This window comes from Cherax quadricarinatus, chromosome 79 (assembly GCF_038502225.1).
Source record: "Cherax quadricarinatus isolate ZL_2023a chromosome 79, ASM3850222v1, whole genome shotgun sequence".
NCBI lineage: Eukaryota > Metazoa > Arthropoda > Malacostraca > Decapoda > Parastacidae > Cherax > Cherax quadricarinatus.
The window spans coordinates 3,109,615-3,125,960 of record NC_091370.1 but is presented as its reverse complement, the minus strand read 5'-3'; the positions used below and the strand labels follow the sequence as shown (position 1 = coordinate 3,125,960).

Below are 16,346 nucleotides of genomic sequence, written 5' to 3'. Positions count from 1 at the left end.
AGTGCAGTAAGCTGTTATGGGACGAAATTTCTAAAGTGTCTAGATATAAAAATGTTGTGTTAATGAGACATCTTAACTTTAGACAAATTGATTGGAACAATGTGATAGGAAATCTTGAGTCTATTGACTTTCTTGATATGGCTCAAGATTGCTTTTTAAAACAGTTTGTGACAGAATCAACTAGAGGAAACAATCTGCTTGACTTGGTTCTTGCCAACAAAGAATCACTAGTTAATAATCTTGAGGTTTATGATGAACTTGGGGAAAGTGATATATATCATGGAATATATATCATGGAATTACCCAAATAACTGCAAGCAAGTCTCTGTCCCAGATTTCCACTTGGCCGACTTCATGGGACTGAGAAATTACCTGGGTGGGCTAAATTGGGATGACCTGCCTATGGGTCAGGTAGGTGACCTTGGTTGCCAATATGACGTGTTTCAGAGCACAGTGCTAGCTGCCCAGACAACTTTTGTTCCAATTAGGGAAATTAGATCTAACAAAAATGATCCCTAATGGATGAACAATACATTAAAACATCTCATTGGTCAAAAGAGAGGACATATATGCGTATCAAAAGAGGGGATGGGCAGTTAAGAAGTCAATATATTCAATTAAAGAGAGATACAAAAAGGGAATAAAAAAAGCAAAAAAGGATTACGAGGCTCAAGTCGCAAGGGATTCGAAGACTAACCCAAAAGGGTTCTTTCAGGTATACAGAAGTAAGATTAGGGACAAGATAGACCCACTTAAGAGTAACTCAGGTCAGATCACTGACAGTGATAAGAAAATGTGTGAATTTTTCGATACTTACTTCCTCTCAGTTTTTACTCAGGATTTTACAAGCGAAATTCCAGAAATAATAAATAATATAGAACAGGACGATAATAATCTATGCATTATTGGGGTAACTAGTGACATGGTCCTCCGACAAATAAAGGAATTAAGACCTAACAAATCCCCAGGCCCTGATAAACTGTTTGCGAGGGTTTTAAAGGAATGTAATGAGGAACTTAGTATACCTTTGGCTAATCTTTTCAATATATCACTACAAAGTGGCACAGTGCCGGACAAGTGGAAAATGGCAAAAGTAATTCCTGTTTACAAGGCAGGTGACAGGTCCTTAGCTTTGACCAATAAGCCTTACCTCCATAGTGGGAAAATTTATGGAATCAGTAATTGCCGAATCAATTCGTAGCTATCTTGAAAGGCATAAATTGATTGATGAATCTCAACACGGTTTTACAAAGGTGCGTTCCTGTCATACGAATTTACTAACTTTTTTTCACTAAGGTGTTTGAGGAGGTAGATCATGGTAATGAATATGATATTGTGTATATGGACTTCAGTAAGGCTTTCGATAGAGTTCCACACCAGAGGCTATTGAGGAAACTTAAGGCACACGGAATAGGAGGAGAATTTTTTTCCTGGGTAGAGGCATGGCTGACAAATAGGCAGCAGAGAGTTTGCATAAATGGGAAGAAATCAGAATGGGAGCACGTCACAAGCAGTGTTCTGCACGGGTCAGTGTTGGGCCCGTTGTTGTTCTCGATTTACATAAACGACATAGATGAGGGAATAAATAGCGACATAAGTAAATTTGCTGATGACACCAAAATAGGCCGGCCAATTCATTCTAATGAGGACACTAGAGCACTCCAGGATGATTTGAATAGACTGATGCAATGGTCGGAGAAGTGGCAGATGCAGTTTAATATAGACAAATGCAAGGTTCTAAATTTTGGACAGGAAAATAACCATGTCATATATAAACTAAATAATGTAGATCTTAATACTACTGATTGCGAAAAGGATTGAGGAGTTCTGGTTAGCAGTAATTTAAAACCAAGACAACAGTGCATTAGTGTTCGCAATAAGGCTAACAGAACCCTTGGCTTCATATCAAGAAGTATAAATAATAGAAGTCCTCAGGTTGTTTTTCAACTCTATATATCCTTGGTTAGGCCTCATTTAGAGTATGCTGCACAGTTCTGGTCACCGTATTACAGAATGGATATAAATGCTCTGGAAAACGTACAGAGGAGGATGACAAAGATAATCCCATATATCAGAAATCTTCCCTATGAGGATAGACTGAGGGCCCTGAATCACACCCATATAAGAGCGTTGGTATAACTATGATCTCATACATTCCCTCCTTGCTTCCATGGAAAAATTTTTTGTCTCCACAGACTCATCAGTGCACCACGTACCTTTCTCGCCCTCGTTAATTCTATGATTCATCTCATCTTTCATAGACCCATAGACGTCCACTCAGTCAAAATTTCTTCCCTTCCTGCGTATCGTATTAAGTTAATTTTACGAAGTGTTATACAAAAAAATGCCTCAATTCTTCAATCGTTCTATACCAAAACGTGCCAGACAAAATCGTGTTAAACGACGGTCTACTGTATATATATTAGTCTCCCTCCCTCACTCATATATCATCTATATTGCAGATAAGACCTGTCAAGACAGAGCCATAATACAGCGTTGAGATTTGGTAATCAGAAAAATGACCTCATACTTGATGGTCATGCGTGCGTTGCCGGTGGCAGTGCTGAGGCTGCTGCTGCTGCTGCTGCTGAGAGAAGCTGGTGAACATGACTATGATGCCTCTTACAGGCTCAGCACCCACTACGACTTTATCATTGGTAAGTCACCTGGGTAACTCTTGTCTCAATGAATATCTTAACATCTTCCTACGTTTACTGGCACACACACACACACACACACACACACACACACACACACACACACACACACAGTGCAACCGGTGAAGAGGCGGGGCCAGGAGCTAAGACTCGACCCCTGCAACCACAAATAGGTGAGTACAAATAGGTGAGTACACACAGTGTGTGGAGTGTGGTGGAGGCAGGATCCATACATAGCTTTAAGCAGAGGTATGATAAAGCTCATGGTTCAGGGAGAGTGACCTAGTAGCGACCAGTGAAGAGGCGGAGCCAGGAGCTAGGACTCGACCCCTGAAACCTCAACTAGGTGAGTACAACTAGGTGAGTACACACACACACAGGAAGGGTACTTCAGTGGATCAGAGAATACGGGATGAGGCATTACAGTGGGCACCTGTGACGAGCGGGGTCCCACAGGGGTCGGTCCTATGACCAATGCTATTTTTGGTATATGTGAATGACATGATGGAAGGGATAGACTCAGAAGTGTCCCTGTTTGCAGATGATGTTAATGAGGAGAATTAAATCAGATGAGGATCAGGTAGGACTTCAAAGAGACGTGCACAGGCTGGACATATGGTCCAGCAACTGGCTTCTCGAATTCAACCCTGCCAAATGCAAAGTCATGAAGATCGGAGAAGGGCAAAGAAGACCGCAGACAGAGTATGTGCTAGGTGGCCAACGAGTTCAAACCTCGCTCAAGGAAAAAGATATGGGGTGAGTATAACGCCGAGCACGTCTTCGGAAGCACACATCAACCAGATATCTGCTGCAGCATATGGGTGCCTGGCGAACCTGAGATTAGCGTTCCGATACCCAAGTAAGGAATCTTTCAAGACACTGTACACTATGTACGTCAGGCCCATAGTGGAGTATGCAGCACCAGTTTGGAACCCGCACCGGGTCAAGCATGTTAAGAAATTAGAGAAAGTGCAAAGGTTTGCGACAAGGTTAGTTCCAGAGCTAAGGGAAATGTCCTATGAAGAGAGGTTGAGGGAAATCGGCCTGACGACACTGGAGGACAGGAGAGTTAGGGGAGACATGATAACGACATACAAAATACTGCGTGGAATAGACAAGGTGGACAGAGAGAAGATGTTCCAGAGATGGGACACAGAAACAAGGGGTCACTCTTGGAAGTTGAAGATTCAGATGAATCACAGGGATGTTAGGAAATATTTCTTCAGTCATAGAGTGATCAGAAAGTGGAACAGTCTGGCGAGTGATGTAGTGGAGGCAGGAACCATACATAGCTTCAAGACGAGATACGATAAAGCTCATGGAGCAGGGTGAGAGAGGACCTAGTAGCGTTCAGTGAAGAGGGGGGCCAGGAGCTGAGTCCCGACCCCTGCAGCTACAATTAGGTGAGTACACGATAGTGCTCTTTGGAGCAGGGAGAGGGTGGACCTAGTAACGACCAGCAAAGAGCAGGTCTGCCCTGAGCTGAATCGACCCACGCACATTATATATATATATATATATATATATATATATATATATATATATATATATATATATATATATATATATATATATATATATATATATTATTAACACATCGGTCGTTTCCCACCAAGGCAGGGTGACCCGAAAAAGAAAAACTTTCACCATCATTCACTCCATCACTGTCTTGCCAGAAGGGTGCTTTACACTACAGTTTTTAAACTGCAACATAAACACCCCTCCTTCAGAGTGTAGGCACTGTACTTCCCATCTCCAGGACTCAAGTCCGGCCTGACAGTTTCCCTGAATACCTTCATAAATGTTACCTTGCTCACACTCCAACAGCACTTCATGTCCTAAAAGCCATTTGTCTCCATTCGCCGAAACACCGAGTTTGGCAAAGAAAAATTATTATTTAATCATAGATTTTAAGTGATATTAAATAACTTTAAATCGGCCTATGCGTTTAAGTAAGGTCAGGTGAGGTCTCTAAGTTAGTTTTGGTCCAAAAATAAAAATATTTATATTATTATCAATGATAAAATAAATGATCTAACTTTTTGAAAAAGAGAAAAAGATTAATAACAAAATAGGCACAATACCGCGACTGAAACAATACAGTGGACCCCCGCTTAACGATCACCTCCCAATGCGACCAATTATGTAAGTGTATTTATGTAAGTGCGTTTGTACGTGTATGTTTGGGGGTCTGAAATGGACTAATCTACTTCACAATATTCCTTATGGGAACAAATTCGGTCAGTACTGGCACCTGAACATACTTCTGGAATGAAAAAAATATCGTTAACCGGGGGTCCACTGTACACAACTAACCCGCACATAGCAGAGAGTCGGACAGAAACGTCGTCGTAAGCTCCTCTCTTCTATGTGCGGGTGATTTGTGTAAGAAAAAAATTAGTTTTAAGGGTGTGCAGCCTATTCGGCAAGTTCGGCTCGCCGAATTCACTTAAAAATTGAACTATTTCTAAAAATAATCCAGATTAGCAATGATGTAAAATAATTCATATTTGAACCAAACTAAAGTTAGAAATCTCACCTAACCTAACTTAACCTAACCTAACTTAACCTAACCTAACTTAACCTAACCTAACCTAACCTAACCTAACCTAACTTAACCTAACCTAACTTAACCTAACCTAACTTAACCTAACCTAACCTAACCTAACCTAACCTAACTTAACCTAACCTAACTTAACCTAACCTAACTTAACCTAACCTAACTTAACCTAACCTAACTTAACCTAACCTAACTTAACCTAACCTAACCTAACCTAACCTAACTTAACCTAACCCATTTTTTATCTAAATTGTGCTACGTATGTCATAGGCGAGTTAATTTCTAGAAATTAATGAACATTAGAGATTAATTAATTAATGACAACTAATTGAATTAATTTATTATCCTTCATAACATAACTAATTACACTCAAACACCTATCACAGCGGTTAATCTAATATATATACTCCACATTAGTGGGAAATTATTTCATATGGTGATAGGAATTAGCCTCTGCAGTAAGTCAGTCTTCACTACGAATTAGCCTCTGCAGTAAGTCAGTCTTCACTACGAATTAGCCTCTGCAGTAAGTCAGTCTTCACTACGAATTAGCCTCTGCAGTAAGTCAGTCTTCACTACGAATTAGCCTCTGCAGTAAGTCAGTCTTCACTACGAATTAGCCTCTGCAGTAAGTCAGTCTTCACTACGAATTAGCCTCTGCAGTAAGTCAGTCTTCACTACGAATTAGCCTCTGCAGTAAGTCAGTCTTCACTACGAATTAGCCTCTGCAGTAAGTCAGTCTTCACTACGAATTAGCCTCTGCAGTAAGTCAGTCTTCACTACGAATTAGCCTCTGCAGTAAGTCAGTCTTCACTACGAATTAGCCTCTGCAGTAAGTCAGTCTTCACTACGAATTAGCCTCTGCAGTAAGTCAGTCTTCACTACGAATTAGCCTCTGCAGTAAGTCAGTCTTCACTACGAATTAGCCTCTGCAGTAAGTCAGTCTTCACTACGAATTAGCCTCTGCAGTAAGTCAGTCTTCACTACGAATTAGCCTCTGCAGTAAGTCAGTCTTCACTACGAATTAGCCTCTGCAGTAAGTCAGTCTTCACTACGAATTAGCCTCTGCAGTAAGTCAGTCTTCACTACGAATTAGCCTCTGCAGTAAGTCAGTCTTCACTACGAATTAGCCTCTGCAGTAAGTCAGTCTTCACTACGAATTAGCCTCTGCAGTAAGTCAGTCTTCACTACGAATTAGCCTCTGCAGTAAGTCAGTCTTCACTACGAATTAGCCTCTGCAGTAAGTCAGTCTTCACTACGAATTAGCCTCTGCAGTAAGTCAGTCTTCACTACGAATTAGCCTCTGCAGTAAGTCAGTCTTCACTACGAATTAGCCTCTGCAGTAAGTCAGTCTTCACTACGAATTAGCCTCTGCAGTAAGTCAGTCTTCACTACGAATTAGCCTCTGCAGTAAGTCAGTCTTCACTACGAATTAGCCTCTGCAGTAAGTCAGTCTTCACTACGAATTAGCCTCTGCAGTAAGTCAGTCTTCACTACGAATTAGCCTCTGCAGTAAGTCAGTCTTCACTACGAATTAGCCTCTGCAGTAAGTCAGTCTTAACTACGAATTAGCCTCTGCAGTAAGTCAGTCTTCACTACGAATTAGCCTCTGCAGTAAGTCAGTCTTACGAATTACTACCTCTGCAAAGTTACTACGCCTCTGCAGTAAGTCAGTCTTCACTACGAATTAGCCTCTGCAGTAAGTCAGTCTTCACTACGAATTAGCCTCTGCAGTAAGTCAGTCTTCACTACGAATTAGCCTCTGCAGTAAGTCAGTCTTCACTACGAATTAGCCTCTGCAGTAAGTCAGTCTTCACTACGAATTAGCCTCTGCAGTAAGTCAGTCTTCACTACGAATTAGCCTCTGCAGTAAGTCAGTCTTCACTACGAATTAGCCTCTGCAGTAAGTCAGTCTTCACTACGAATTAGCCTCTGCAGTAAGTCAGTCTTCACTACGAATTAGCCTCTGCAGTAAGTCAGTCTTCACTACGAATTAGCCTCTGCAGTAAGTCAGTCTTCACTACGAATTAGCCTCTGCAGTAAGTCAGTCTTCACTACGAATTAGCCTCTGCAGTAAGTCAGTCTTCACTACGAATTAGCCTCTGCAGTAAGTCAGTCTTCACTACGAATTAGCCTCTGCAGTAAGTCAGTCTTCACTACGAATTAGCCTCTGCAGTAAGTCAGTCTTCACTACGAATTAGCCTCTGCAGTAAGTCAGTCTTCACTACGAATTAGCCTCTGCAGTAAGTCAGTCTTCACTACGAATTAGCCTCTGCAGTAAGTCAGTCTTCACTACGAATTAGCCTCTGCAGTAAGTCAGTCTTCACTACGAATTAGCCTCTGCAGTAAGTCAGTCTTCACTACGAATTAGCCTCTGCAGTAAGTCAGTCTTCACTACGAATTAGCCTCTGCAGTAAGTCAGTCTTCACTACGAATTAGCCTCTGCAGTAAGTCAGTCTTCACTACGAATTAGCCTCTGCAGTAAGTCAGTCTTCACTACGAATTAGCCTCTGCAGTAAGTCAGTCTTCACTACGAATTAGCCTCTGCAGTAAGTCAGTCTTCACTACGAATTAGCCTCTGCAGTAAGTCAGTCTTCACTACGAATTAGCCTCTGCAGTAAGTCAGTCTTCACTACGAATTAGCCTCTGCAGTAAGTCAGTCTTCACTACGAATTAGCCTCTGCAGTAAGTCAGTCTTCACTACGAATTAGCCTCTGCAGTAAGTCAGTCTTCACTACGAATTAGCCTCTGCAGTAAGTCAGTCTTCACTACGAATTAGCCTCTGCAGTAAGTCAGTCTTCACTACGAATTAGCCTCTGCAGTAAGTCAGTCTTCACTACGAATTAGCCTCTGCAGTAAGTCAGTCTTCACTACGAATTAGCCTCTGCAGTAAGTCAGTCTTCACTACGAATTAGCCTCTGCAGTAAGTCAGTCTTCACTACGAATTAGCCTCTGCAGTAAGTCAGTCTTCACTACGAATTAGCCTCTGCAGTAAGTCAGTCTTCACTACGAATTAGCCTCTGCAGTAAGTCAGTCTTCACTACGAATTAGCCTCTGCAGTAAGTCAGTCTTCACTACGAATTAGCCTCTGCAGTAAGTCAGTCTTCACTACGAATTAGCCTCTGCAGTAAGTCAGTCTTCACTACGAATTAGCCTCTGCAGTAAGTCAGTCTTCACTACGAATTAGCCTCTGCAGTAAGTCAGTCTTCACTACGAATTAGCCTCTGCAGTAAGTCAGTCTTCACTACGAATTAGCCTCTGCAGTAAGTCAGTCTTCACTACGAATTAGCCTCTGCAGTAAGTCAGTCTTCACTACGAATTAGCCTCTGCAGTAAGTCAGTCTTCACTACGAATTAGCCTCTGCAGTAAGTCAGTCTTCACTACGAATTAGCCTCTGCAGTAAGTCAGTCTTCACTACGAATTAGCCTCTGCAGTAAGTCAGTCTTCACTACGAATTAGCCTCTGCAGTAAGTCAGTCTTCACTACGAATTAGCCTCTGCAGTAAGTCAGTCTTCAGAATTAGCCTCTGCAGTAAGTCAGTCTTCTACGAATAGCCTCTGCAGTAAGTCAGTACTACGAATTAGCCTCTGCAGTAAGTCAGTCTTCACTACGAATTAGCCTCTGCAGTAAGTCAGTCTTCACGAATTAGCCTCTGCAGTAAGTCAGTCTTAACTAGCCTCTGCAGTAAGTCAGTCTTCACTACGAATTAGCCTCTGCAGTAAGTCAGTCTTCACTACGAATTAGCCTCTGCAGTAAGTCAGTCTTCACTACGAATTAGCCTCTGCAGTAAGTCAGTCTTCACTACGAATTAGCCTCTGCAGTAAGTCAGTCTTCACTACGAATTAGCCTCTGCAGTAAGTCAGTCTTCACTACGAATTAGCCTCTGCAGTAAGTCAGTCTTCACTACGAATTAGCCTCTGCAGTAAGTCAGTCTTCACTACGAATTAGCCTCTGCAGTAAGTCAGTCTTCACTACGAATTAGCCTCTGCAGTAAGTCAGTCTTCACTACGAATTAGCCTCTGCAGTAAGTCAGTCTTCACTACGAATTAGCCTCTGCAGTAAGTCAGTCTTCACTACGAATTAGCCTCTGCAGTAAGTCAGTCTTCACTACGAATTAGCCTCTGCAGTAAGTCAGTCTTCACTACGAATTAGCCTCTGCAGTAAGTCAGTCTTCACTACGAATTAGCCTCTGCAGTAAGTCAGTCTTCACTACGAATTAGCCTCTGCAGTAAGTCAGTCTTCACTACGAATTAGCCTCTGCAGTAAGTCAGTCTTCACTACGAATTAGCCTCTGCAGTAAGTCAGTCTTCACTACGAATTAGCCTCTGCAGTAAGTCAGTCTTCACTACGAATTAGCCTCTGCAGTAAGTCAGTCTTCACTACGAATTAGCCTCTGCAGTAAGTCAGTCTTCACTACGAATTAGCCTCTGCAGTAAGTCAGTCTTCACTACGAATTAGCCTCTGCAGTAAGTCAGTCTTCACTACGAATTAGCCTCTGCAGTAAGTCAGTCTTCACTACGAATTAGCCTCTGCAGTAAGTCAGTCTTCACTACGAATTAGCCTCTGCAGTAAGTCAGTCTTCACTACGAATTAGCCTCTGCAGTAAGTCAGTCTTCACTACGAATTAGCCTCTGCAGTAAGTCAGTCTTCACTACGAATTAGCCTCTGCAGTAAGTCAGTCTTCACTACGAATTAGCCTCTGCAGTAAGTCAGTCTTCACTACTACGAATTAGCCTCTGCAGTAAGTCAGTCTTCACTACGAATTAGCCTCTGCAGTAAGTCAGTCTTCACTACGAATTAGCCTCTGCAGTAAGTCAGTCTTCACTACGAATTAGCCTCTGCAGTAAGTCAGTCTTCACTACGAATTAGCCTCTGCAGTAAGTCAGTCTTCACTACGAATTAGCCTCTGCAGTAAGTCAGTCTTCACTACGAATTAGCCTCTGCAGTAAGTCAGTCTTCACTACGAATTAGCCTCTGCAGTAAGTCAGTCTTCACTACGAATTAGCCTCTGCAGTAAGTCAGTCTTCACTACGAATTAGCCTCTGCAGTAAGTCAGTCTTCACTACGAATTAGCCTCTGCAGTAAGTCAGTCCTCTGCAGTAAGTCAGTCTTCACTACGAATTAGCCTCTGCAGTAAGTCAGTCTTCACTACGAATTAGCCTCTGCAGTAAGTCAGTCTTCACTACGAATTAGCCTCTGCAGTAAGTCAGTCTTCACTACGAATTAGCCTCTGCAGTAAGTCAGTCTTCACTACGAATTAGCCAGTCTGCAGTAAGTCAGTCTTCACTACGAATTAGCCTCTGCAGTAAGTCAGTCTTCACTACGAATTAGCCTCTGCAGTAAGTCAGTCTTCACTACGAATTAGCCTCTGCAGTAAGTCAGTCTTCACTACGAATTAGCCTCTGCAGTAAGTCAGTCTTCACTACGAATTAGCCTCTGCAGTAAGTCAGTCTTCACTACGAATTAGCCTCTGCAGTAAGTCAGTCTTCACTACGAATTAGCCTCTGCAGTAAGTCAGTCTTCACTACGAATTAGCCTCTGCAGTAAGTCAGTCTTCACTACGAATTAGCCTCTGCAGTAAGTCAGTCTTCACTACGAATTAGCCTCTGCAGTAAGTCAGTCTTCACTACGAATTAGCCTCTGCAGTAAGTCAGTCTTCACTACGAATTAGCCTCTGCAGTAAGTCAGTCTTCACTACGAATTAGCCTCTGCAGTAAGTCAGTCTTCACTACGAATTAGCCTCTGCAGTAAGTCAGTCTTCACTACGAATTAGCCTCTGCAGTAAGTCAGTCTTCACTACGAATTAGCCTCTGCAGTAAGTCAGTCTTCACTACGAATTAGCCTCTGCAGTAAGTCAGTCTTCACTACGAATTAGCCTCTGCAGTAAGTCAGTCTTCACTACGAATTAGCCTCTGCAGTAAGTCAGTCTTCACTACGAATTAGCCTCTGCAGTAAGTCAGTCTTCACTACGAATTAGCCTCTGCAGTAAGTCAGTCTTCACTACGAATTAGCCTCTGCAGTAAGTCAGTCTTCACTACTACGAATTAGCCTCTGCAGTAAGTCAGTCTTCACTACGAATTAGCCTCTGCAGTAAGTCAGTCTTCACTACGAATTAGCCTCTGCAGTAAGTCAGTCTTCACTACGAATTAGCCTCTGCAGTAAGTCAGTCTTCACTACGAATTAGCCTCTGCAGTAAGTCAGTCTTCACTACGAATTAGCCTCTGCAGTAAGTCAGTCTTCACTACGAATTAGCCTCTGCAGTAAGTCAGTCTTCACTACGAATTAGCCTCTGCAGTAAGTCAGTCTTCACTACGAATTAGCCTCTGCAGTAAGTCAGTCTTCACTACGAATTAGCCTCTGCAGTAAGTCAGTCTTCACTACGAATTAGCCTCTGCAGTAAGTCAGTCTTCACTACGAATTAGCCTCTGCAGTAAGTCAGTCTTCACTACGAATTAGCCTCTGCAGTAAGTCAGTCTTCACTACGAATTAGCCTCTGCAGTAAGTCAGTCTTCACTACGAATTAGCCTCTGCAGTAAGTCAGTCTTCACTACGAATTAGCCTCTGCAGTAAGTCAGTCTTCACTACGAATTAGCCTCTGCAGTAAGTCAGTCTTCACTACGAATTAGCCTCTGCAGTAGTAGTCTAGTCTTCAACGAATAGCCTCTGCAGTAAGTCAGTCTTCACTACGAATTAGGCCTCTGCAGTAAGTCAGTCTTCACTACGAATTAGCCTCTGCAGTAAGTCAGTAGATAGCCTTGCAGTAGTCAGTCTTCACTACGAATTAGCCTCTGCAGTAAGTCAGTCTTCACTACGAATTAGCCTCTGCAGTAAGTCAGTCTTCACTACGAATTAGCCTCTGCAGTAAGTCAGTCTTCACTACGAATTAGCCTCTGCAGTAAGTCAGTCTTCACTACGAATTAGCCTCTGCAGTAAGTCAGTCTTCACTACGAATTAGCCTCTGCAGTAAGTCAGTCTTCACTACGAATTAGCCTCTGCAGTAAGTCAGTCTTCACTACGAATTAGCCTCTGCAGTAAGTCAGTCTTCACTACGAATTAGCCTCTGCAGTAAGTCAGTCTTCACTACGAATTAGCCTCTGCAGTAAGTCAGTCTTCACTACGAATTAGCCTCTGCAGTAAGTCAGTCTTCACTACGAATTAGCCTCTGCAGTAAGTCAGTCTTCACTACGAATTAGCCTCTGCAGTAAGTCAGTCTTCACTACGAATTAGCCTCTGCAGTAAGTCAGTCTTCACTACGAATTAGCCTCTGCAGTAAGTCAGTCTTCACTACGAATTAGCCTCTGCAGTAAGTCAGTCTTCACTACGAATTAGCCTCTGCAGTAAGTCAGTCTTCACTACGAATTAGCCTCTGCAGTAAGTCAGTCTTCACTACGAATTAGCCTCTGCAGTAAGTCAGTCTTCACTACGAATTAAGCCTCTGCAGTAAGTCAGTCTTCACTACGAATTAGCCTCTGCAGTAAGTCAGTCTTCACTACGAATTAGCCTCTGCAGTAAGTCAGTCTTCACTACGAATTAGGCCTCTGCAGTAAGTCAGTCTTCACTACGAATTAGCCTCTGCAGTAAGTCAGTCTTCACTACGAATTAGCCTCTGCAGTAAGTCAGTCTTCACTACGAATTAGCCTCTGCAGTAAGTCAGTCTTCACTACGAATTAGCCTCTGCAGTAAGTCAGTCTTCACTACGAATTAGCCTCTGCAGTAAGTCAGTCTTCACTACGAATTAGCCTCTGCAGTAAGTCAGTCTTCACTACGAATTAGCCTCTGCAGTAAGTCAGTCTTCACTACGAATTAGCCTCTGCAGTAAGTCAGTCTTCACTACGAATTAGCCTCTGCAGTAAGTCAGTCTTCACTACGAATTAGCCTCTGCAGTAAGTCAGTCTTCACTACGAATTAGCCTCTGCAGTAAGTCAGTCTTCACTACGAATTAGCCTCTGGCAGTAAGTCAGTCTTCACTACGAATTAGCCTCTGCCAGTAAGTCAGTCTTCACTACGAATTAGCCTCTGCAGTAAGTCAGTCTTCACTACGAATTAGCCTCTGCAGTAAGTCAGTCTTCACTACGAATTAGCCTCTGCAGTAAGTCAGTCTTCACTACGAATTAGCCTCTGCAGTAAGTCAGTCTTCACTACGAATTAGCCTCTGCAGTAAGTCAGTCTTCACTACGAATTAGCCTCTGCAGTAAGTCAGTCTTCACTACGAATTAGCCTCTGCAGTAAGTCAGTCTTCACTACTAGCCTCTGAATTAGCCTCTGCAGTAAGTCAGTCTTCACTACGAATTAGCCTCTGCAGTAAGTCAGTCTTCACTACGAATTAGCCTCTGCAGTAAGTCAGTCTTCACTACGAATTAGCCTCTGCAGTAAGTCAGTCTTCACTACGAATTAGCCTCTGCAGTAAGTCAGTCTTCACTACGAATTAGCCTCTGCAGTAAGTCAGTCTTCACTACGAATTAGCCTCTGCAGTAAGTCAGTCTTCACTACGAATTAGCCTCTGCAGTAAGTCAGTCTTCACTACGAATTAGCCTCTGCAGTAAGTCAGTCTTCACTACGAATTAGCCTCTGCAGTAAGTCAGTCTTCACTACGAATTAGCCTCTGCAGTAAGTCAGTCTTCACTACGAATTAGCCTCTGCAGTAAGTCAGTCTTCACTACGAATTAGCCTCTGCAGTAAGTCAGTCTTCACTACGAATTAGCCTCTGCAGTAAGTCAGTCTTCACTACGAATTAGCCTCTGCAGTAAGTCAGTCTTCACTACGAATTAGCCTCTGCAGTAAGTCAGTCTTCACTACGAATTAGCCTCTGCAGTAAGTCAGTCTTCACTACGAATTAGCCTCTGCAGTAAGTCAGTCTTCACTACGAATTAGCCTCTGCAGTAAGTCAGTCTTCACTACGAATTAGCCTCTGCAGTAAGTCAGTCTTCACTACGAATTAGCCTCTGCAGTAAGTCAGTCTTCACTACGAATTAGCCTCTGCAGTAAGTCAGTCTTCACTACGAATTAGCCTCTGCAGTAAGTCAGTCTTCACTACGAATTAGCCTCTGCAGTAAGTCAGTCTTCACTACGAATTAGCCTCTGCAGTAAGTCAGTCTTCACTACGAATTAGCCTCTGCAGTAAGTCAGTCTTCACTACGAATTAGCCTCTGCAGTAAGTCAGTCTTCACTACGAATTAGCCTCTGCAGTAAGTCAGTCTTCACTACGAATTAGCCTCTGCAGTAAGTCAGTCTTCACTACGAATTAGCCTCTGCAGTAAGTCAGTCTTCACTACGAATTAGCCTCTGCAGTAAGTCAGTCTTCACTACGAATTAGCCTCTGCAGTAAGTCAGTCTTCACTACGAATTAGCCTCTGCAGTAAGTCAGTCTTCACTACGAATTAGCCTCTGCAGTAAGTCAGTCTTCACTACGAATTAGCCTCTGCAGTAAGTCAGTCTTCACTACGAATTAGCCTCTGCAGTAAGTCAGTCTTCACTACGAATTAGCCTCTGCAGTAAGTCAGTCTTCACTACGAATTAGCCTCTGCAGTAAGTCAGTCTTCACTACGAATTAGCCTCTGCAGTAAGTCAGTCTTCACTACGAATTAGCCTCTGCAGTAAGTCAGTCTTCACTACGAATTAGCCTCTGCAGTAAGTCAGTCTTCACTACGAATTAGCCTCTGCAGTAAGTCAGTCTTCACTACGAATTAGCCTCTGCAGTAAGTCAGTCTTCACTACGAATTAGCCTCTGCAGTAAGTCAGTCTTCACTACGAATTAGCCTCTGCAGTAAGTCAGTCTTCACTACGAATTAGCCTCTGCAGTAAGTCAGTCTTCACTACGAATTAGCCTCTGCAGTAAGTCAGTCTTCACTACGAATTAGCCTCTGCAGTAAGTCAGTCTTCACTACGAATTAGCCTCTGCAGTAAGTCAGTCTTCACTACGAATTAGCCTCTGCAGTAAGTCAGTCTTCACTACGAATTAGCCTCTGCAGTAAGTCAGTCTTCACTACGAATTAGCCTCTGCAGTAAGTCAGTCTTCACTACGAATTAGCCTCTGCAGTAAGTCAGTCTTCACTACGAATTAGCCTCTGCAGTAAGTCAGTCTTCGATTTAGCCTCTGCAGTAAGTCAGTCTTCACTACGAATTAGCCTCTGCAGTAAGTCAGTCTTCACTACGAATTAGCCTCTGCAGTAAGTCAGTCTTCACTACGAATTAGCCTCTGCAGTAAGTCAGTCTTCACTACGAATTAGCCTCTGCAGTAAGTCAGTCTTCACTACGAATTAGCCTCTGCAGCCTCTGCAGTAAGTCAGTCTTCACTACGAATTAGCCTCTGCAGTAAGTCAGTCTTCACTACGAATTAGCCTCTGCAGTAAGTCAGTCTTCACTACGAATTAGCCTCTGCAGTAAGTCAGTCTTCACTACGAATTAGCCTTAGCCTCTGCAGTAAGTCAGTCTTCACTACGAATTAGCCTCTGCAGTAAGTCAGTCTTCACTACGAATTAGCCTCTGCAGTAAGTCAGTCTTCACTACGAATTAGCCTCTGCAGTAAGTCAGTCTTCACTACGAATTAGCCTCTGCAGTAAGTCAGTCTTCACTACGAATTAGCCTCTGCAGTAAGTCAGTCTTCACTACGAATTAGCCTCTGCAGTAAGTCAGTCTTCACTACGAATTAGCCTCTGCAGTAAGTCAGTCTTCACTACGAATTAGCCTCTGCAGTAAGTCAGTCTTCACTACGAATTAGCCTCTGCAGTAAGTCAGTCTTCACTACGAATTAGCCTCTGCAGTAAGTCAGTCTTCACTACGAATTAGCCTCTGCAGTAAGTCAGTCTTCACTACGAATTAGCCTCTGCAGTAAGTCAGTCTTCACTACGAATTAGCCTCTGCAGTAAGTCAGTCTTCACTACGAATTAGCCTCTGCAGTAAGTCAGTCTTCACTACGAATTAGCCTCTGCAGTAAGTCAGTCTTCACTACGAATTAGCCTCTGCAGTAAGTCAGTCTTCACTACGAATTAGCCTCTGCAGTAAGTCAGTCTTCACTACGAATTAGCCTCTGCAGTAAGTCAGTCTTCACTACGAATTAGCCTCTGCAGTAAGTCAGTCTTCACTACGAATTAGCCTCTGCAGTAAGTCAGTCTTCACTACGAATTAGCCTC

The 16,346-nt window shown here is 42.9% G+C and overlaps 1 protein-coding gene across 1 annotated transcript in view; it reads left to right on the top strand.

Annotated features, from left to right (window-relative positions):
• The first annotated feature begins 2,516 nt into the window (after positions 1-2,516).
• The window catches only part of LOC128702814 (uncharacterized GMC-type oxidoreductase Mb1310-like), a 167,152-nt gene continuing 153,322 nt past the window's right edge, over positions 2,517-16,346 (top strand). Inside the window, exon 1 of the mRNA XM_053797240.2 lies at positions 2,517-2,657. Within this exon, the coding sequence (XP_053653215.2) occupies positions 2,519-2,657 (139 nt within the window). The 5' untranslated portion in view covers positions 2,517-2,518. The remainder of the gene's footprint in view (positions 2,658-16,346) is intronic.